This window comes from Fulmarus glacialis, unplaced genomic scaffold (genome assembly GCF_000690835.1).
Source record: "Fulmarus glacialis isolate BGI_N327 unplaced genomic scaffold, ASM69083v1 scaffold14334, whole genome shotgun sequence".
NCBI lineage: Eukaryota > Metazoa > Chordata > Aves > Procellariiformes > Procellariidae > Fulmarus > Fulmarus glacialis.
In genome coordinates this window covers 15460-39050 of record NW_009210047.1, presented here as the reverse complement: position 1 = coordinate 39050, position 23591 = coordinate 15460, and the positions used below count along the sequence as shown (strand labels likewise).

Genomic DNA, 23591 nt, shown 5'->3' with positions numbered 1-23591 from the left:
AATTCAGACATACATGGTATAAAAGCTGAGATGGGTGCTCCAGAGGCTATAGATTAGCAGTTCTTTCTATTCTTCAAAAAAAAAAAAAATCAAGTCTTTAAATAAAACAATCAAAAAGACTTATTCGATTTATAATATAAATTAGAGAAGTTGTACATTTTAAAATTGTACATCAATGTGTATGATTTTGAAATACTATAAATCTATTATATCTAATCAGATTAATATTGTTTATAAAATATTTGTATTAGACAAATTTAATATAATAAAACACAAGATGCGCACTTCTTATTGTGTTTTAGGTGATAAAGGATGACTCTTTAATGTTACTCCCTAGTTATCATCCCTGTTGGGATATTTGGGTCTTATTTAATTCTGTTGATTCTAAAAAAAAAAAACCCTTCTCTAGAAGGCTGCATGGTTTTAATAATGATAGGATTCCAAAATTACTTTTCTTTCCCATTTACGCACATCCTTCCTTCTCCTTTTCAGCTGTATCTGATCATCCTTTACACTTTGTCAAGGAGCTTCTTTCCTCCATTAGTGAGGATCCTTTGAGTGAGGGCTTAGTGTTGAGATCCATCACTGAAGTGAATTTGCTGTGATACAATTGTGCTTAGACATGTGGCTATAATAGTCTGTTTTGTGGATTTGTTGTTGTGTTTTTTTTTTCTTAAACCACCCAAACAAAACCCCCAAAACAACCAACCAACCAAACCCAACCAAAACAAACACACAACGCTCCCCCCCGCCTCCCCCCAAACCAACCAACCAACCAACCTACAACAAAATCTTTGAAGCAATTCTCAAACTTTTGTGCAGACATTTGGGGTTTGCTGTACGTTTGAATTCCAGGGTTACTTGTGTTTTTGGAATGTTTCATTCAAAATTCATAGAATTCAGTCACATACAAGCAAAGTAGATCATGGATGCTACATCAAACTACTAATGCTTCAGAGGCATGTATAGAAAACAAAATGAGACTTCTACCATGCTCAAGGTCTCTTGAGTCATAGGAATCTTGCACAACACCACTCCAAAACTAGAGTGATCTTTCAGGATTTTTTGTTCTGTTAGTTGGGAAGGTTGTGATCTTACTTGTCTACTTGCTGTGAGGTGGTCCCCTCTGTCCCCGCAGTCCAGTAGCAAGCAGTTAACAATTTAATGTGCATCTTGCCAATCCTGTGGTCCTTACAAGTCCTTACTACTAGCTAGTCTTGATGTTTGTCCTGTGTCAGTGCTTTGCTAGTATTGCCTGCTGATAACTTCATTTTTAGTGTCCTTGACTTGAGCAGCTCAAACGTGCTGATTACAGTAGATGCAGGGTCTAGGTGAACAGAACCTGAAATGTTATAGCCCTTTGGGTGTTTGCAATATGTGGTAGCAGCGTTTGGTCTGTGTTCACAAGATAGCTGAAGTATTCTGCATTTAAGGTCTGTTCTCCCTTTTCCTCTAATCCTAGAGGATAGTCTTGCCTTGATCGTAAAACACGTTCTTATGTGTATTTTATATGCCCTCAGAATCAGTGCAGGAGGAAGAATTGACTGGTTTTAAAACGAATATACCCTTAAACTGATAATGTGATGTGGTTGTCTGGAATAGCGGGGTGCTTATACATTATCATTTAATAGTTCCTCTGTATTCTGGAGTGGTCCTTTTTACTCAAGATGTTGAATTCTGAAACTTTTTTTGTGGCATGCATTGGATTTTTAGGTGCAGTATAGAAAGAGCACTTTATTATGCTAAAATACGTAGTTCGTTCTTTCGGCCAGGCTCCAAGCTTCATGGGCTATCATTTTGATGTCATCATGCTGTTGCTAAATCACTAAGCCATATTTCCCTTTCTATGGGCAGTAATGAGTTGCAAATCAATAGACTGTTCTCCATGGCCTAGCTCATAGAGATGTTGTAACTTGGTGTAAGACAGCATTAACAATATGACTAACACTTGCTTCGGTATTCATTTTAGACATTTGTTTATAGTCTTGAATAAGGTTTGGTATGGTACACTTAATTCAGACAGAACAGGATGAAGGTGAAGAGTCAAGAATAAAGTGTTTAGTAGCTTTCTGGAGATGTAAGGCTAAAGCACTAATAATAGAGTGGGTTTTTTGTTTGTGTTTTGGTTTTTAACTGTTCTAGGAAATTGTATCACTAAATAATAGATATTGTAGTCAGACAGAAGAGCTGGTTTTGCTTGATCTGGCATTTAGTCAGAGTTTTAAAATTCAATTCTTTTTAATTATTTGTTGTGCGGTGATAGAATTATGCTAGTGGCTGGTAATCAAAATAGTATATATGAGAAAATTGGGAAAAGTCAGTGGACTAAAAAAGGGTTCCCAAGATAAACTAAAGCGTGCTAAGCTGCTGTGGAGGTAATGCCTGGCTGTTTGCGTGGTGGGAGAGAGAAGAAAGGATGTCAGCTTCTTCTCCAGCCTTAGCTCCCTGTTCCACAGGAAGGTAAGAAGGTCTTTCTGTTCAGATTGGGCTGTACAATGGCAGATGATTGTATAATGGAAACAGGTGGAAAACTACCAGGCAACAGCAGAATTGCATGTTAAAATCTTAATTGGAAAATGTAGCTCTTCAGCTCAAGAGATCCTGGGGAAAGAGGAGCGGGGCGGAGAGGAGGGGCAAGAGTAGAGTCTCCGTAGAAGGAAATAAAGGATTTTTTAGAATTAAATTGCAGTCTCTGGTAGGGGAGAATACAGCCAGCCAAAGATGAGGCAGTAAGGAGGAAGTACAGGAAAGGGAGCAATAGCTGTGATAACTCAGGGCAACATGAAGATGAGAGATTTAATAAGCAATACTGTTTAACTGGTATGGGCCAGCTCATTCTCCCAGATTTAGAGAGTGCATATGACATAAAAGATTTCAGAAGTATGATCAAATGCAGTGGCAAATATATTTTTGACCTTACTCCCTTCTCATTTGGATGTGTCTGTTTGAAAGACATCAAATACTGTTTCTTCTGTTTAAGTATCATGAAAGACTATTTGGGGCATTATGTGTTGGCTAGTATGGTCGACCGGTCGGTTTGGATTCAAACATGTCTGACAAAGTACCTTGTTCCAGAGTTTACCACCTCTTTGCTCAAAGATGCTGATAACCATCAGAAGTTGGAAGAACTTATTTTAAGCCTGTCTTTTCCTTGTAATGTCCTCCCTGTACCCAAAGGGTACCCAAAGAATGGGTTTTAAGAATTGATATTCATAGGCTACTGATAATATATTTTGTTCCATCTTGTATGTAAGTAGCTGCTCCAGTGGTGTTGCATTTAATGCAGTTGTTCAAAGCTCAAGTGATTAAAGCCTAACCACAAATCTGTGTGTCAGTGTAGGGCCAGCTCCAGTGGACCTGCAGTATGTTAACAGACGTGATGTTTCTGAAGGCAGCAAGAACAGCACAGAGGGCAGGGAGCTGCTTCATGTTAACTGCAGCCCCAGAATAATGGGGAGAGAGGAATCAAACCCAGTAAAGCATAGAACATGTGCTAATGCTAATTTTCTCATGGTAGGCCCAGGCCAGCTACAGAACGGATGTGAACCACTGTCTAACCAGTCTTCTGGTTTGTGAAGGCTAGATTTCTGAGATTTTTTTAAATATACTTTGTTTAGCCAGTGACTCTGGCTAAGGAGTTGCTTGTTCAGTTTTTAGTTTTAGTTGGACCAGCTATATGGATGATACTGTCTTTGGTATATGGATTATGTAGCTATGTGGAAAATTGTAATAGCAAGTTATAATAGTATATATATATGTGCCTTGTTAAAGTGTTGTCGTGAGAAGATATGATTTAAAAAAGTCTAGTTCAGTGCTAGACTCCAGTTTCCACATAGCAGACAAAATTGCATCTTTTTATTGAAACAACAAACCATTAGCTTATTAATCTCTTTTCTATAATTTACACATGATAATAGATTAATGCCTTTCGTTTTTAGGTGCTGGAGATCAGAATTTATTTACTTCCTTATATCCTACACTTTCTCAGCAGCTTCCGAGAGAACCCATGGAATGGAGGAGGTAAACTTACATTTTATTCTGTGATACTATTTCAGTGTGTGTTTTTAGACTTGAAAAAGTGTGTATTTGTTGTGCTCTGAGAAGCTCTTACCATAAATTGAGTTGAATATAGCAACTGACTTGAGGAAAGGAGAACTTAGAAAATCAAGGTGAATATTGTTCAGGATGATCGTTTCCACTCAGCTATGTTGAACTTCACCTAAAGAAGAATGATAGTAATGCTGTGTTTCTCTTTTTGGTTTTGTGGTTTGTGGGTTTGTCTTGGTGTGTGCTTTGATGTGCTTGGGCAGCCATGTTCTGAAAGTGACATGCTTTCTTCTTAATGAGAACATAGGTAGAACTTATGTGGAATTAGATGTACTTTCCTGCAAAAAGTTTGGTATGGCATACTGTTTTCTGATTGGAAGAAAATATTTTAGGAATTTTCTTATTTGGAATTTTTTACTTTTAGCGGTCCTAGAGATACAGAAAATCTTTTAATGAAAGCTGAAAAGCTTCTAGCTCCTGTTCTTGCAAAAAGGAGCATCTATCTCACTTCAAGTGATACCAAATTTTAGTTCACTTTATACAAACTGCAATAGGCGTAGTCTGTGAGTTTCCAATACCAGAGTATTTCAGTTTATTCCTCTTCCCCAAAATACATGTTCATTTTTGTATTCTGCTATGTATGTCTTGTCCACTAATTTCAGTTTTTAAACTTCGTAGGTCTTATGGCCGTGCTCCAAAGATGATTCATCTAGAATCTAACTTTGTTCAGTTTAAAGAGGAGCTACTACCCAAAGAGGGGAATAAGGCCCTTCTGACTTTTCCCTTTCTTCATATTTATTGGACAGAATGTTGTGTAAGTATCATGAAAATCGGAGTACTCAGATTTAAAAATGAAATTGTTTTGACTTTCTACTTGTGCTCTCTGGTATTTTTCATTTGCATTTCATGCTTATTTGAACAATTAAGTCTGCGTTGCATAAGCATGCGTACCCAATATTATTGGAAACAAAACTTAGCTTGAGTACTTTTTACCATAAGCAGTATTTCTTTGTAATGTTGCTTGACACTAAGAGGACAGGCTTTTGAATAACCTATTTTCAGTACCTCATCATGAAAAAACCCAGGGTCTAACAGTGTTAGTGCAGTAGCACAGCAGACTTGCTTCATAATACAGAGATGTGGCCAGAGTATTTCAGTTATGATCTATTCATGAGGTTAAATCTTAAGATATGTATTTTTTTCTTTAGTTCATCTTCCATATGTGTCAGGTATTAGCACATGTCAGCAATCTAAACTGTGCAAGATTTGGAATGTCTTAATCCTGTTTATCTACACTTCACTGCTTTTTGGTTGGCCTCTGTTATGAATTAATTATCCAGTTGAAGGACAAAGGTGACATCTTATCTGTGACCAATCAAAAAGTATCCAGAACAGCCTTACGAGTTGTTGGAATTGATCTGTTTAAAACCAACCCTGAAGCCAAAAAAGTGCCAAACAACGCTTCTGTGTTTTTTTGATTTTTATGAAAAAGCTTTTAAACAGATTAAGATTTGAGCAGTGTTAGAAGGCACAAATATCACACTTCTGTTACTATGTGAGAATAAAATAGTTCAGCTTTGTAATTTCAAACATGTTTTTGTTGTAAAGTTCAAGAATGTGTAAAATAAGAGTTTAGATTATGTTTAAAAATCTTAATTTCAGTAATCCAAAGAATGGTAATATACCAAATACTAAGATATATTTACTGTTAACCAAAATACTAGAAATAAATTAAATTCAAAGACCAAAACCTTACTATACTTTACCTCATTTGATTTCTTTCAGTAAGTGAACTTATCGTCACTAATTCTATATGATATGTCTTTCTGTTTGTCTTCTGTTGGAACAAAATTTGCCTTTTGAAATTGTTCAGAATGTCTGTTTGATTTGATGATTCACCACTTCTCATCCCAGGACACGGAAGTGTACAAAACTACAGTCAAGGATGACATCACCAAGTGGCAGAATGTTCTCAAAGCTCACAACTCAGTGGACTGGCTAATTGTGGTAGTTGAGAGTGATGCCAAGAAAAAGAACAAAACAAATATCCTTCCCCGAACCTCTATAGTAGATAAAATAAGAAATGACTTCTGCAACAAACAAAGTGACAGGTAAGCATTCCTTTACTTGCAAACATTTTAACCTTTTGACTAGTGTGCTGATTTAAAAACTGAACTCACTATATAACAGGTTCCTTGCTCATTTAAGGACTTTCCTTGATGTCCAGCATTCAAACTGATGGTACTGTAAAACCTATGCTTTGAAGAAGACTGACAAAAGCAATACAGGGAGAAGTTTATTTTCAGTTCTTCCTGGAGTCGTGGTGGCTTTGAAATGTGTTTCAAAAAGCTTTCAATTATCTCCTCCTGGCTAAGAGAGGTTTAAGGGGAACAGTGTGGTAATAATCAGTTTTTAGAACTTCTGGGTTTTTTGTTTGCTTAGGTGCTTGCAAAAATGTTACCAGAATTGCAGGTAGTGGGAATGAGGTGAGAGGGGAATATGAAGCCAGTAGGGCTTATTTTTTGCCATTGTACTTTCTGCCTTTCGCTTAATCACCTTTCCGCTATGAGATAATTGACTTAAAGCCAGTTTCTTCAAATGTTTTTATACTAAGGAAAATAATAATGAATATATAAAACTGTTTCTGCCTTCATTAAAGTCAATAAAATACACAAATCTTAATTGGAAACCAATAATAGATACCGTCTTCCTTATTCTGAAACATTGCACTGAATCCATTATATATTACATTTCTTTCTTTTAACCTTAAGAGTTAACTTTAAACAGGAGATTTTCCCTCTAAGAATGAGTGACAGGATAAACATTTGAAGTTGAAAAGAGTAGTGGAAGCACTCATTGTACCTTGCAGTGACTAGCAGGTCAGTGTGTTACAACATGCTGTACACTAGCAGCACTTTCTTTGTACCTAGACAGTGTTTGGTATATTGCAGGATTATTTGGGCAAATAGTTTTAACAACTCTGATTCAGTTTGCTTTTGGTTTCTAACTGATTGATTGGCTTTGTTTAATCATTTTGCCATAGGATAATGACTTTTCTAACCAGAAATGGTGTTTTATTTGGGTGAGAGATTTTCATGCCTTTAGAGATATAGGGTACTTTTTTGAATGTTACTAAATTGTGATAGGAGAACTGAGGAAAGAAAAAAGACTGATTTATTTGTGAATTAATGGGCTCTGTTTATTTATTTATTTATTTTCTGAGAAAAGCAGTGGAAGTTTTAGCACATAGGATGTGTAAAAACAAATTGAGATACTGTAAGAATATATTATGGAGGATTATTTTAAGTGACTTAGGAAAGGCTGACTATATGTGATCTAATGGATCTTGGTTTGTATCTTGCATAATCCTTGCCAGGAATAACTATAATTACCGTTCTGCTGATTTGTATTGCTAAGCAGACTGTTTTTTCTTGGATAGCTGCAGCATTGCTTATGTTTAAGTAATTGGAATAATGTGTCCTTTATTTGCTTCAAAAAAAGTAAAGCTTTATAGTACTCATTTTGTGGAAAACACTTAACTCTTCTCATAAACTGTATCACAGACTTAAACATACATGGAAAAGTTTTTAAAAAGCCACTAAAAACCAACCAAACAAAAAAAACCCCAAAACCCCAACATACCCACCCCCAAACAAACAAACATAACCCTCAACCTTGTTTTTTTTCCCTCTGATTAGTGCTGAATGAAAAACTAAATTTTGTTCACTCTGAATCTGTCAGGTATGCACAGTATTGAACTGTGCATTTATATGTGAATTTTATGTTTACCTCCTCAAAAATAGTTTTTATCTCTGTCTTTACAGATGTGTGGTACTTTCTGACCCTTTGAAAGACTCTTCCCGTTCTCAGGAATCTTGGAATGCCTTCCTGACCAAACTCAGGACATTGCTTCTCATGTCTTTTACCAAAAACTTGGGCAAGTTTGAAGATGACATGAGAACTTTGAGAGAGAAAAGGACTGAGGCAGGGTGGAGCTTCTGCGAGTATTTCATGGTCCAGGTAAGAGTCTCTTTTTATTGAAGAAAGTACTTGAGTCCTAGTTTTAATAATGGCTTTTTTTTTTGTAGTTGGCTTTCTGGTACTGCTAATGTTCTGCTCATTCTTTGAGGGTTGGGGCAGGAAATATGAAGACTGGTATAAAAGCAGCATTTTTAGATCTTGTTTGCAGCAGGTTTGTGTTACATTGTAATACAGTGCTGTTACAGAAGTAGAATCTTCTCAGACTTGTCAAAGTTCGATGAGCCTCAACTGAAGCAAACAATTTGCATCTAGAAAGTGTTTTTGTAGTTGCTCTTGAGTTTTGGGTAAATATACCGTTACTGTGCCTGTGCAAAGACACTCAAACTTACAATTGGTATTTAATATGAATGTTGCTATGCTTTCTTTGTTTAGATTATTATTAGTATGTATGGAGATGATTTTTAGAAAAGTGTCTATTTTGTAGTAATCCAGATAGAGAATGCTTTGAATTCCATTTTTTTGTATTTCTAAATATGTCTTTGTTTTAGCTGGTATAGAGAAAAACAAGAAACTCTTGTTCAAAGGTCTTGATTGCTTTGGAATTTTCTGGTCCCTGTACAGTGCCCTTCTCCACACCAATTCCACCCTCATCTTCATATCTCCTTTGACTTCATGCGCTACCTCTTGCATACGATATATCTGATTCACAGACTTTTTCTACTTACCACTTTGGCTGTCTTCTCTGTGTACAATTGAGCCTTTATTGATACTGCAGTTGGTGCCTTCACAGTGTAAACAGAGGGGAAAAAATATTACTATTATGGGAGATAAGTCTTCAGCTTTTTTTTTTTTTTTTTTTGAAACTCGAACTTTTGATAGATGTGTGAACAATATCTTGTAGAGAATCAGGATCTGGAAACACAACAGAATTTACTGGCGTAGCTGTATGACTTGATTTTCTTTTGTGAATCTCCCTGTGTTAGGAAGAAATGGTGCATCTGCTACAATGGCAGGTTTTCTTATATGTGTTAATACTGGAAGGGGCAGAATGTTGGCAAAAGTGGTTCCTGGAGCTCTGTGTATGGATGGGTGCAGGCTGTAATACCAGACATGACTAATACCAGTAACATGCTCCTTGTATTGCTTGTGTGTCAAAAGGAAGAACTGGCCTTCGTCTTTGAGATGCTGCAGCAATTTGAGGATGCACTAGTGCAGTATGATGAACTGGATGCCTTGTTTTCTCAATACGTTGTTAACTTTGGGGCTGGTGGTAAGTGTCTTAAAATGTTAAATAAATGTTAAGTGTATTAATTTCTTCACTATGCTTCTGGTAAATATCCTGGTGTTTTGGGTACCGTATGTGTACATGGGAGAAAAAGATGGTACATTGCAGTGAAGATGCACTAGGGAGTTTGTGCTCTTGTTTTATGCTGTATGCAAACTCAAGTCTGTAGTCTATTAAAGTTTTGTTTTTCATCTCTGAGGGTTAGAAGCAATTTTTCATGAAAACCTCCGTTTTGTTCTTGCTCAATGATTGTTACAAATGGAGCCCTGACACTCTGTAATGACCTAAGTATCGATCTGGCTGAGATACAGTTGCTGTTTTCACAGCTCACTGCTAAGTTATTCAATAAAGAACTTCCTGGAGAAATGCATTCAGTTTTGCCTCAAATTATATGAGACATTTGGTAATCACTACAAAACTGAATAGAAATATGTGCTTAATCTGCACTAGAGAAGATTTAACTTTCTCTTTAAGAAAAATTACTGTGCGAGAAGTATCAAGTAACTTTAAACTGTTTTAATGGGCTAAAGCATATGTTGTTGTTATATAACAACTTTAATCAGGTATGTGTTACAAATCTGGTAAAACTATAGTGCAGGAGTGATTGCAGTGAAATATATTTGTCCTGACTGAACCTGATGCTATACCTGAAAGTTGGGGCACGTCTACCCATGATGGCTGAGCAAGAAATACTTAAGTAGATAAAGATTGTTTGTTTTGAACTTCACATAAGCTTAATTGCTAAGAAATACATTACAAACTGATTGCCACTATACTAATAAAAAATACGCAATTAAGACAAAATGCCTGTGGGGTTTGAATGTTCGGAAGTTCAGTTATCTACTTAGCTGTGGAAGTTCTGCTGTTTTTTTGTTTTGTTTTTGAAGTTAAGACATAAAGTCGCTTTTCCATATGATAAACTTTAGAAAGAATAAGCCAACTCTCAACCTCTGGAGGGAGGAAGAAGAGGCTTTGATAGAATGCAGTGGTTGATTCTTGGATATTAACTTTATTTACTTAGATGGTGCAAACTGGCTGACCTTTTTTTGCCAGCCAGTGAGGAGCTGGAATGGTTTAATTCTCCGAAAACCAATAGATATGGAGAAGAGAGAGCTAATTCAGAATCAAGAAGCTACTCTACTGGACTTGCGTAGTTACCTATTTTCTCGCCAGTGCACGTTATTAATCTTCCTGCAGAGACCATGGGAGGTTTCCCAGCGAGCATTGGAACTTCTTCACAACTGTGTGCAAGAACTCAAGCTATTAGAAGTGAGTCAGTGTAATATATTCCATTACGTGAATGATTTTATCCAATGATGATCTAACAAGATTTTTGAAGTTTAGATGTTGGTGACCAGAATACAGTAAGCACTGGCTGTGAGTTGTCAAAATGATGCTGTAATAACAGATTGTAACAGTGCTACAGTTGAATGTTTCATCATGAGGATGTCTTTGGAAAGAAATTTGGAGACATCACATCTGAAAACCAAACCTGTATTTAGTTAAAGTATTCTAGTCTTCACCTGGGAAGTTAACTACTTAAGCTGGTAGGTAATTTGTCTGTTTCTTTTCTGGATTTATTACCAGTCTCTTGAACTATAGTTCCCATCATTTAAATCTATAACAGTGTTGTATTGAAGAAAATAAGGCAGAGTGGTTAATATGCTGATATGCAGGCTAGTAGTCTGTAACAAAAAGTGGTTTCGAACTAGAAACGGTATCTACAGTAGGGCTTCTTACTGCCACGCAAGTTGGATGCTGCTTTGATCGCCCTTTGTGGTTCTTACTTTGTGATTCCTTTTGGTACCCAGTAATGCTCTTCTGTGTTATGCATGTGTCTCTGGCTATCTCATCCAATGACAGAAGAGAGAGAGAGAAACAAGTGACAGTGCTCAAAGCTTTCTGTCACGTTGCATGCCTCCATGCTTTACCCCTCCGGCCTCCATACTTTGGTTTCTGCTGGTGTTTTTTATTCCTCTAAAGAGGCTTTTTCAGGGATGTTGTACACTGATCATCCTCTGTGTATGACCACAGATGTCTATGAGTTGAAATACATATTTAAGAACAGCATAATGTGCATGAGAATATTTCTGGATTTCACCTTGTGACTCATCCATGTCCTTAATCCCGTGGGTGTCTGGTTCTCTGTTAGTTTTATCTGTGCTATTATAACAGTAGCTGCTAACTTTTGCCTGTTTGACATTGTGGTAGTAAGTTCCATAAATTCCATCTGTTCATCTGCATTTAAAAACAGAAAATCTACTTCAGATGCCTGAAGAAAATCTACTTCAGAATACTTTATATATTCTAAAACTAACATGTAATTCACATAGATAGTATGTTTTGTGTGTGTGTTTTGTGGTTGTTTTTTTCTTTCCAAAATAAATACATGCAGCCTTCTAAATCTCTGAAGGTACCTTTTGCTCCAGCCCAAGTCTGTCCTGTGCCTCCAATGTTTGGGGCTCTTCTCTGCACTGTCTCTTTTTTCTGCTGTTTCTATCTCGATGTGGTGATCCAAACTGAGTGCAGGTGTTCAGGCTGTGAGACAGTGACACTTACTTGTGCATACCATGTAGTTAGCCCTTGTGATCCTTTTTCTTAATACAGACAAACCTCTTAATGTGGCTTGACGCCACTTAACACAGTGCGGAAGTCTAAACTACTCTGTTCTTAGGATCTTTCTCTTCCTGAAAATTCTTTCAGAAGTTGGATCTTTTTTTTTTTTTCCCAAATGCATTGTGCTTGCGTGTTGAACTTTCCTATCACATTAGTCAATTACCTAGTTTATTATGGGTTTCAAGACTTTCATCGTCTTTCTAACAGGAATATTTTTGCATTGTTTATGAACATGATTTTGAGACACGATTATTGTGATTATATTCCAGATCTTTAGTTATGCTCATCTTTATCTTGATTCTTGAAATATTCTAGTATCAAACTCCGGTCTCTCTTTTTCATGTCCTGACTGATAATCCCTTCTTGGTTTTTTTTTGTTTTGTTTTGTTTTGTTTTTTCTTTCTGTGTGGGGTTTTTTTTTGTTTATTTGTTTGTTTTTATCTCCATTCTTTAATTAGTTGTCCATGACAGATGTCTTATCCTTGGTTAACAAACTTATTGTTGTGAAGGAAACTTAGAGACTAAGTTCTTTTTTTCAGCTTTTTTAATCTACTTCTTAGTGTACGTTTAATTTCAGTCTTAATTAGATCTGATGTCTCCTTAGGAAAGTAGTAGTCTATTTACAGAAATTTTTCCTAAGTCTGGTTTCCTTAGGCTAAGTTTCCAAAGTTTTGGAATTTTTCCAAGTACTAGTACCTATTAGTCCTCTTTTCCTTCTCTTTCATCTTGTTGAATGTATGAAATCTAGTTAATATAATCACTGTTTAGTTGCTTAGCTGTCCTTATTTCATGAACTAATATATATAAATTATTCAGGAGGTAGTGAGAGTTGGCCTGGTTTTTGTGTCGTCTTAGAGTAACCTCTTTGAAGAGCCTCTGCTACGTTGTATCAAGAAAAGTATTTTGCTGAAGTATTTTCTCGTCTGACTAATGTTTATTTCCCAGTTAATTTTATCTGTTCGTCTTCAGGTCTCTGTTCCTCCTGGAGCTTTGGATTGTTGGGTATTTTTGAGTTGTTTGGAAGTCTTACAAAGAATAGAAGGCTGCTGTGATAGGGCTCAAATAGATGCAAATGTTTCCCACACAGTTGGCTTATGGAGCTATGCCACTGAGAAGGTGAGCAAACGATGTGTTGCAGTTGTGGTATTACAATTTTGAAGTAGACCATTTGTTTCCGTGGAAAAGATTTTGCACTTTTTATTGTGGAATTTAATATGAGGTTCTGTATATTGTCTTGAGTCTAGTCTAGATGAGACATCCAGGTCTATATCCACTTTTTCCACTGTCAGATGAGGCCTCGGAATAACCAGGGTGTGTTCACCTCTTTGTCTGTCCCCTGCTCCCTCTCCACTAGTTTTATAATGGCTGGCTAATTAAACTCCAGAACGAACTCAGTCCATGTTGACTGAGAGAAGGAGCATGAATTTCCATTACAGGGGGAGAAGCTACCCAGATTTGGATGCATTTACCATTATAAATAGAGATTACAGCAATCTGTTTACATAGTTCATTATTTCTACAGTATGTTAGCATGGTAGTAATAGACCCCTAACTTCACTGAAGGTGTTACCCTTGGCGGCTTGTGAAACAGGCAAATAAGTAATAATTTGTAATTTTTCAGTTACCCCCCTTACCATAAAGTAAAAGTTGTAACGTTTGGTTGAGCTCCTTCCCTAATTACACGAATGCCCTTTCAAGTTCCACTTACTCTGTTTCTATGAAAGAGTTGGTGTCTAAGGTTGCTACTGCTTTCCACTGTTGAAAAACAGTTTAGAAAGATGACAAGCTCCAGAAACTACTGAAATAGCATACTGTCATCTTTGTGGATGTTTTTGAAGACCAGTGTAAGCTCATCCTCTTGTTTGCATAGCCTATAGAATATTTTCTACTTATTTTAATCATAGTTTGTTCATATTTCAGTAGACTTAGGAATCCTCTAACTGACCCTAGGAGGTCCTTGTCTTATTACAAAAGCGTAGAAAGACAATCTCACTTTGAAGAGTTACTGTTTAAAAAAAGAGGGGGGGGGGGGATCAGAATAAAGGAAACAAAGAATTGTTTAAAGTGGTGATGGATGCATCATACTCTTCCTATGCTCCTTACATGTTTCTGTGGAAGTTGTGTACCTGAGTTGGAAATGTTCCTCCCATTCATAGCTCTTCTAACAAAAAAGGTAAAGGCAAAAATTGTAGGATAATGGGTAGCAGTAAGGTGGAACGGACTGAATGAAAGAAATTTAACAACTAGTGACAAAATTAAATGGAATTAAAAAAAAAAAAGTTAATGGCAATCCCCATTTTGTATGGCGTAGAGTAATATGACAAGCTGAGACATTTTTTCTTTTGCAGGCTTACCTTGGTAGTTGATTGAGTTATTCTAAATGAATTAATCAAATGACCAACAGAACTGAACTTCTTTAAGACAGTATCCTCTGCTGACTTATGGGTATCAAGCGTACCAGCTGCTGTCTAGAAGGGGTTTTATGGTAGTTGTGTGGCATTGTTTTAACACCATTAGCTATCTAATAATCTCTTTTTCAAGAAGGTTTTGAATACAATACTTTGGGTGAATTTGCAAGCTTGTCTAATCAGTATACTGGAGACTGCCTGCATTTCTTGCTTATATAGTTTTCAAAAATACAGACACAGTTATTAGAAATAATCTTTGGCAATAACTGCCAAACATATCAAGTTTTGTCCATGTTTATATGGAAAACCAGAAGGATTTATTCTGATTAAGTGTTATGCATGTAGGGACGTAGAGAGTGTGTGTGTGTGTGTGTGTGTGTGTGTATATGCATGTGTTCCAATGTTATTTGAGACAGTAACTTATATGCAATTTAATTCTTAATAAAATTAATTTCTACTGTGGGAATAACAGTTACTTTTGAAAAGTTCTCTGCTTTCTTCCCATGAAGAACTTGGATATAGATCTTAGAAGATCTTACAAGCAGTATAATGTGACAGCAGTGGAAATATCTTGTATTGTAGAAATGATGTAATAGAATAAAAAGAGTTTTGTATTGATTTTGTAGCCTATTGAAAACAAGCATCTGGTTTCTCTTATAGTTAAAATCTCTGGGTTATCTGTGTGGACTTGCGTCAGAGAAGGGACCCAATTCAGAAGACCTTAACAGAACTGTTGATCTGTTAGCGGGGTTGGGAGCAGAACGCCCTGAAACAGGTATTACCAGGAATGTATGCATTCTTTCTAATAACTGACATTGTCTTAAATACATAGCATATAAATACATCAGTAATAATAATTTCCAAGTATCTGTACATATGTATAAACATTGATAGAACTCTGTTACCTCTTACGAGTTCTTTTAATGTGTCTAGTACTTTAAATTATTGATGCATCTTCTTACTGTTGCAAGTATAAGTTTTTGCCATTAATGCTTCCATTTTCCTTTGAAGTACATTGTTTAAAGTAGTAAAATGTCTTTAAATTACAGTATACTTCTGTCATGCTGATTTATAAATCCAGCAGTGGGGAGTTGTGAGAATATTACTCTTGGCACAACATGGTATTTAAATACAATTGTGTGTGTTTCCAGGTTGAATAAATGCTATGAAATACTGCGTGGAGACTTAGTACAGTTACTATATTGCTGCTTGCCTTTACCCTGCTACCCTGAACATCACACACTGTTGTGAAACAGCCTTTCTTGATCTTATTTTAGACCCTGGAGAAGAAATTTATGATCTGCCTCTCCGTTGGTGACCTTTCCCACATAAAATTAGTTTAAACTTTTCTCTCTTCTGTCTACTGAAGGAAAAAGCTGGGGGGGTTGTTATTAAAATAGGAATGTATTTGTAAGTGACACATCTTGTTCTGCTTTTTTCTAAAGCCAATGCATCACAGAGTCCTTATAAGAAACTTAAAGAGGCCTTATCATCTGTAGAAGCTTTTGAGAAACACTACTTAGTAAGTATGAGTTTTGGTTATTTATATTAGTTTTGCATGTTTACATTATAGATTGAATAGGGCCAAAATTTTCAAACCTGAGAAGATAATGCTGAGAACGTAAATCTTTATTTCTCTATTTTGGTATCAAAGGTTATTGCTTACACACTGAACACAACAAGGCTGATTTGTCTTACAACTGGTACCCTGTATGGGCCCCAAGTTTCAAATATTTGGATTAACTTTAATATTTACAGTTATGAGTTGGAGGTTATTATCTTTAAGTATGTATACTTAGTTATTAAAAAAGCCAATGTCATGGCTATCATGTTCTGCTATCCCAAATTCAGAATTAATTTAATCTTTTCCAGAAGAATATTGATGTGTTAATTTAGCTTCCTTTTGAATGGTTTAGACTTACATCTTGCAATGGGTATTACATGGTTTAAGTTATACTGTTGAATTTTTTTATACAAACTGTGGGACATCTGTGGATAATAGGGTTGGAGCTGGCATAGATTGAAACATTAGAATTCTCATTGTGCTTTAATATGCATGTTTATTTCCTGACAGCTCCCTTATTGAGGAGCCATTGTAATGATCTTCTGGGTTTTTTTATAAAAGATTGTTAAATACAGCAAAAAGACCCTGACTTCCACAAGAGCGTGTTTGGTTTTGGGGGGGTTGGTTTGTTGGGTTTTTTCCTTAAATAATTTTCCTCTGAAATTTGTTATATTTGCAGTACTGCCTTTAAAGTTTTCTGGGGGAAAGTTGGAGGAAAACTGAGCCTTTTTTTTTTTAACCTGAAAACTAGGTGGTACTTACTTTTACAAAGTTTCATTGAAAGAAAAAGTCTCAAAAGATTTCATCTGAAGATACCGGGTTTCATTTTTATACTTCATTTGTTTATAAGACTAGTTGGGTAACTGGACCAAAAGTAAAATCTTCAGAATTGCTAGCTGCTCTTACATATTCGGTTCCAGCTTGCACCTGAAGATCTCTGTTAAATTCAGCAGTATCTTCCTGCATTTAAGAAACTAAGTGGGATCTGCAAAGTTTGCCAATGAAAGAATTTCCATTCCTGTTCGTATTTCTGACTGCACTTTTATGCAACTGAAATTCAGGTACCAGATACACCATGAAAGATTATTTTCTTGTAGTTGTCGCATAAATATATACAATTTATATATACCCATAATTTATCCATGTATTCAGGGGAGAAGCACATAGAATTAGTTAAAATTTCCATACACAGCTAAGATAATTTATTTGCATTTAAAATTTTAATGAGTGTGGAAAGTAAAATGCAGCTTTTCAGACATGTTGAAAGCAAGAAGTGATGAGCTTTTACTACCAGAAAAGGCTTTGTTCTCACTCAATGGCTAGTCTCATTCAACAACTTCAGAATCTTTTGTAATTCTGTCAAATCTTCTACAAGCATGTTGACTTGTACCTTAATTTTGGGGGAACGTAGCTTTTCATTTGTATGTGTAGCTGATGTCCAAGACCTCTCTGGTTATGCTGATCTGTTAAGGAGTGATCACTTAGTTTATTGTAGGATATTGTTGTGAGTTCTTAAATAAAGAAAGAAGTGATTTTTCTAGGTTCTCTGTAAGAAACGTAAAAAATGGCCTAAGAAAGGCTTTGGGAGCTCATTTTAGGTAATTTTCCTGCCCCGTAGGAATAGATGCTTTCTGACAGATACTCCACAAAATATTTAGGCAGTTGGAAGTTCTTAAGCAATTTGGTTTGAAGCATAGAGTAGTTCTTAATACACTAAGTGAAGGAGAATGAGCTTCTGTGGAAGATTGCTGACAGTCAGAAGAGGCTGCAGGTTTGTAAATATGATGTGAAATGTTTTCATGTATCTGGCCAGAGATTATTATATACTTGAGAAAAAAGTTTGGTGGTGGTATACAGTGTGTGTTATAACTGCTAATTTTGTGAGAAAGACTTGTCGCTGTTATTACAAGCTTAGGGCAAGGTGAGGAAGCTGACATGTAGACAGTGTGGCTGCATTGGAAATTTAAGCTTAAAGATGACTGAGCAACTTCAGTTTAGGATTGCATAGCTTCAAGCAAAATTTCTTCAAGGCACTTTTGCAAAAATACTTATGCCGATTGTAACTTAGCATTTTGCGTTTAATTGTATGTTTACATACTGCAAAGTTTCATATACTCCATATTCATTCATATACATAATGGTGTTATGTGCAGCTTTAATGAAAGAATCATCTACCATGTTCTGTATGTTTGAAGTATTAGTTGTGAGTCTCTGGGGCAAGCTCTAATATTGTTCTAAATATGTTATGCTGTGGTATAGCCTGGAATGATACACTACACAATCCTGCAATGATAATCTAATGGCCTATAGTCACTGAGAAATAAGTGCTTTTAAAAAAAGATAGGAGGTTTCAAGTGTAAGGAAGTGCTTGAAACTGCATCTCGTCAATTATTTTGATGGTTTTGAGTTGCCTTACTGATTTTTAACAGGCTTTTTTTCCCTGCTATTTATAACACAGGTATGGGATAATGACCAGCTGTAGAAAAAGTGAAGATGACCTGTTACAAACTGCTCTATATTGTGTGCTGGGGGCAAGGGGAAATCTAAAAAGTGACTGATTCTGGTCGTTTTGCTGTAGTAACGTGGTTACTGGCTATGAGTTTGTGTGATTACTGTATAGCTACTAAAAATATGTAAAGCTTATAATAGTTTCTTTTCTTTTAAACAGGATCTGTCCCATGCCACCATTGAAATGTACACAAATATTGGAAGAATTCGCTCAGCTAAGCTTGTGGGAAAGGACTTGGCAGAGTTTTATATGTAAATGAATGTTTAAAATGTCTTAAATGCATTAGTTTTGAAAAGTTTGAATATAATCCTTGAGGAAAATACGCTGTATTTAAAAAGGCATTTTAAAATGTAAACATACCCTAAGTTTCAGGCTGTACTTCAGCAAAAAAAAGAAAAAGAACACTGGCAATCTCTTTATATCAAACCCTAATTCTCACCTCGTGATTTAGTACTCTTACCTTTAGCTGTCAAATGTTCTTTAGTTTGATCCTTTCTTCTCCTAGGGAGAAAAGGGCAACGGGGCAGGGGGAGGAAAGAGGTAACTTTGCATTTACTATAGCCTGCTTTGTAACGTGATTTCTGACTTGTTTCAAAGTTTAGCGTTATCTTAACTACATATGCGTATATATACCTAAGAAAAGTCAGAAAACATGTTCTTTGGAGAGTAATCAGTTTCATATCTGAGGTTATGATTGCAAAATGTTTGTTTCCCCCACTGTGAAACTTACAGTGGTTTTATTGCTAATTTCCAAATATATTTTTTGTGTGTACCCCTACTGTTAAATTCCACTACAGGAACCTGCTGCATTGGTTTTCTGTTTCATTTTATTTTTCTTATTTAGAAGAATTTGGGAGTCCTAAGTGTTTTTTCAGGAAAACATGTTTGGGCATACTTCTCACCTATGTTCACTAAAGCAGTCTGATCTTCTACCTGCAACAGATTCTCCTAAATTAACTTAAATTTTCACCTGAGGGAATAATGTTAGGTTTAAAGACTACCATGAAACTGCTGTGTAGTGATAAAATTATATTTTCATTGAAGCATTTTCCTGCTTTGAAATTGTTCAGTAAGCATATTTTTAGTTAACTGTCAGAAGCTTGAGATGGCTTTTGTCGCATTTGTGGGAGGTAGATTCACCTCACTTGCTCTGACTTGGGATAGATCTGTATATGAAGCCTTTCACTGAGATGGTATATTTACACTAATTGCAGTTCTGCTTGCTTAAGTGAATTGCATAAAGGTAGGCCAATATGTTGATCTGTTACCAGCAAAATAAAAGAGCATAATGGTTCACTGCATCTTGTTTCTGCATTCATATGCAATGTTCCTCTCCCGTGACCACTTTTTGAAAATGTGTAGAGAGTTTTCATGGCTGCAAGGGTTCTTATATCACTCTGTACTCATTTCTTTATTTCTAAAGGAGGAAGAAAAGTCCACAGAAGGCAGAAGTCTATCTTCAAGGAGCACTGAAAACTTACCTTGCTGAGGGCTGGGCATTGCTCGTCACACATACGAGAAAACAGTTAGCTGAATGTCAGAAACGCCTTGGGCAAATAGAAAAGTATCCTCTAAAAGGCAGAACCAGAAAAATCAAGACCACAAAAAATGATACTTATGATTATTTTTGTGACATATCACTAACTTTTGTTTAACAGTAGAGACTGCCAGACGTCAGACAGCTGAGTTATTTCTTGTTTCCATTGTTGCTGTTCATTTGGGGAGGGTAGGGTTATTTATTTTTTCATTTTTATTTTTTTAACATCTGGTTCACTTAAAACCTTTTGCATATGGTTGTTGCTCTCTGTTTTAAATATGTCTAGGATCTAGAGAGTGGCGCAACATGGGTGGTGTGAAGTTTGTCATTAGTTCAGCAGATACCATAGAGGTTTTTTATGATTCTGTTTGTACTTCATCAATACGGAAGTTTTTATGTGGTACTGTTTTTTCATTTGGTAAATATGGCATTATAGTGTCTTCCTGTATTAAGGAGCTTAATTTCTGGGCTTGCTTTCTATAACTGCTACCACCTTTTTCCTGTATCTGACCTGGCAAGGACTCTTCTGGTATTTGTAATGGTGACTTTTTGCAAAAGTTAAAACAGAGGCTTGGAAGATGAAAATCTTGTGTTTTTGGTGTGATGTGTGGTGTTTTAATATTTTTTGCTATTATTTATTTTTTATTTCTGGCTTTGATCTCTGCTTCAGAAGGGGAGTGGGAGTTGTTTGCTTTTAAGTTGTGTAAAAGCTCAGTCTTCAATGTGTGAATGAAATCTTTTCTGTAAATGCCACATAAATGCTAAGTAATACTTCGAGAGAATGATTTGGCCCAATCCTAATGTTTGACAGGCTTCAAATTCTTCACTTTGATGCTCTCTGCATTATTTTCACACACCAACTCTATCCACTACAACTGTATTTGTTTAAATATTAAATCTGTCTGTGTTGCTGTACTGTTGCTACTTTCAAGATAAGCGGTGTGGGGGAGCAAACTGACAGGCCTTGGGTGTTTTGTTGTATTCTTTTTGGCATTAGAAACAGCACAATTGGAATTCTGCTTTTCATTTTAGCCTCATGTTGTTGCCTAAATTTGGTAGCTAAATTAAGCAGCTTGGTTCTAATTTGAACTGTTGTGCTGCGTGCAGGATATTATTTGCAAAATGGCAAATTTTTGTTATTTTTTGGTGTTTTGGGGGAAGGGTACTGCTTTCATTGGTGTTATAGTTGTAAATGGAATTCCTCTAGGCGTTCCGAACTGGGGTGGTTAGCTGAACAGAGTACTTTCTGCAGGACAGTTCTTGTGGAAATTGCAAAGAAAGACAGCTTTGTTTGAATGGTCCTTCTAGCGTTTTTAAAGTTGTTGGGGGTTTTTTGTTTTGTTTTTTTTCTTTGCCTAAGAAGTTCATGTTTTCATCTCTAAGTGACAGTACTAGGAATCTTACTGTAGCTGAAAATCAGTTGAGCTAAATTCAGATTTGTAGTTTATTTTGGGTTTTGTTCTTTTTTTGTTTTTGTTTGTTTGGTTTTTTTAGAACTAGACTTAGACATTGTAAATGTCTGCCTCCTTTGAAAATTCTTACATTGCTTTTAAACATTTTTTAATTTTTCTGCTTCAGTGCAAATGCTCTTAAAGAATCTGAGCCAGTGATATTGCAGTCTTAGCTAAATACTTAAAGGAGCATTTGTATGCCCAGCACTCAAAAGTATAAAGAATGTCTTATAACTTAGTTATGGTAAGCGATGCTGTAACGGCTGGCAGATTCTCAGCCAAGTAAATTGGAATATAGCCAAATACTCAAGTTATTTAGTTCTAAATGTTGGGCAGTGTAATGCAACACACTGGGTCTTTAACTTGCATGGTGCATTTATCTATTGTCAAATAATGAAGTTCTATGCTCATTGATCTTTTCAGATGGAGGAAGACTGCACAGGTTAATAATGGATCTTATTTTAGTAGGTCTGCAAAAAGTAGAGATTCTGCAATATTCTCAGGTGATAGTAAATCTTCCATTGTTTCTTTTCTAATGGAGGAGTATAGTGATGATAAAAGCAGGTCTTGTATTAAAAGATTAGAAAAGCAGTACTTGATCTGTCTTGTTTTGAGTCAAATTTCTGAATGTTGTAGGTTTCTACCTCATGTTTCCTTAACTTTGTTAGTTATCTTCAAACAAGCAGCCTTTTAGCTGGTGATAATCACTTAACAGAAGATGAACGCAAAAGCTTTTGCCAGGAAATACTAGATTTTGCCAATCAGCAAGCAGAGAAGCAAGGTGAGTCTGGTTGTTAAGTACTCAAAACTTAAGCTGCTTTAACCTGATCTTTCTCTGAAAGTAGATTGGAAGGCTTTTTCTGGTTGTTTTCATTACCTTGTGTATAACTTCTGAACCAACAGGGTCCTTTTCTTGTCATGTTCAGAACATTTATAAAACTTCTGCAATAACTAAGAATAGTCAAAGATGAAAGGGTGATTAACATTTTCATCCTCAATATCAGAAAGTCTTTGTTTTCCTTTACTTACCTGTTTCTTTCCTTTGACAGCTCATAATTCATCTTGTGTTGGGTTTTTTTCAATTCCTAACTTGTCTTTGTCTCTACATTGCTGGCACGCAGCTCTGTTATGATGTTCTTTGGTTTTGATGTTAGATCTGTTCCCATCCACTTGCAGCTTATTATTTTGACCTTCTTCTCTTTATTCTTCCTGCTGCTTCAGTAATACCTTGTCCTCAGATATTAATCATAATTCAAATTCATATGGAATACTTCCTGTAGATCTGAAGACTGTTCATTTTATGCAGAAGTTTTCCTTGATGAATGGATGTACCATAAGTAATATGTTATTTTAGACTTGGCTTCTTAATTAAGTTTTGGTAGTGCCTCACTGTTGGTTTTTGGAATCTAGAAAAGGGAATGAAAAACCCTTGTGTGGTAAAGCTGATGGCTCAAGGCACCAGTCCAATTATTAGTTTCTTAAACTTGTACTTGCTCTTAATTTATGCGCTCTGGGAATTTTGTCACTTTATGCTACTGTGTTTGTCTAGAATGCTTTATGTAGTAGTGAAATGTTAAACTTCTGCTTAGACACTATCTCTTAGTTTAGTTATCTTTAATAGCCAGAGTACTAAAATTGTAGTAGATATAACTGTTAGAAAACAAATCTCAGCATCTTTAAGTCTCGTTTCTATGTATGATAAAATTAAAATATGAAAGTATTGTTTTGTTGTGAAAGGATTCATTGTGAAAAGTTGTTGATCCGTTTAATTCTAGGGGTTAAATTTTTAAGAGAAAGTATCTGCTGATACCCAGCAGCACTGGAGAAGAATAAAATCCCTTTTTTTGTCTTTCCAGGTCAAAAGGTTATACTGCCTATGCACTCCTTTGCGCAGTTGAAAACTCTACATTTTGACCCTCCAAATGCTGTTGTCCATGTGGGTGGAAAGTTGTCTATTGAGGTGACTTTGCTGAGCCAAATGCCCATCCCTGTCCAAGTGGATCAGATTGCCATCCATGTTCACTTCAGCATTGAAAAAAATAGTTACAGAAAAACAGCTGAGTGGCTTACTAAGCACAAAACTTCCAATGGTGTTATCAGCTTTCCAAATGAAGTTGCAGGCTTTCCTTTGTCAAGAAACAACTTGCCAGCACTGGAGCTATACGAAATGTATGAAAGGAGTCCCTCAGACAA

At 36.0% G+C, this 23591-nt stretch overlaps 1 protein-coding gene across 1 annotated transcript in view; it reads left to right on the top strand.

The window, feature by feature from the left end:
• The first annotated feature begins 3020 nt into the window (after positions 1-3020).
• The window catches only part of LOC104076239 (trafficking protein particle complex subunit 10-like), a 34194-nt gene continuing 13623 nt past the window's right edge, over positions 3021-23591 (top strand). Inside the window, 14 exon segments of the mRNA XM_009577046.1 lie at positions 3021-3153; positions 3939-4020; positions 4726-4861; positions 5962-6158; positions 7872-8067; positions 9187-9298; positions 10335-10582; positions 12899-13045; positions 14998-15112; positions 15783-15859; positions 18570-18661; positions 19834-19974; positions 22067-22179; positions 23255-23591. The exon segment at positions 23255-23591 is cut by the window's right edge and continues 16 nt beyond it. Coding sequence (XP_009575341.1) covers positions 3021-3153; positions 3939-4020; positions 4726-4861; positions 5962-6158; positions 7872-8067; positions 9187-9298; positions 10335-10582; positions 12899-13045; positions 14998-15112; positions 15783-15859; positions 18570-18661; positions 19834-19974; positions 22067-22179; positions 23255-23591 — 2126 coding nt within the window.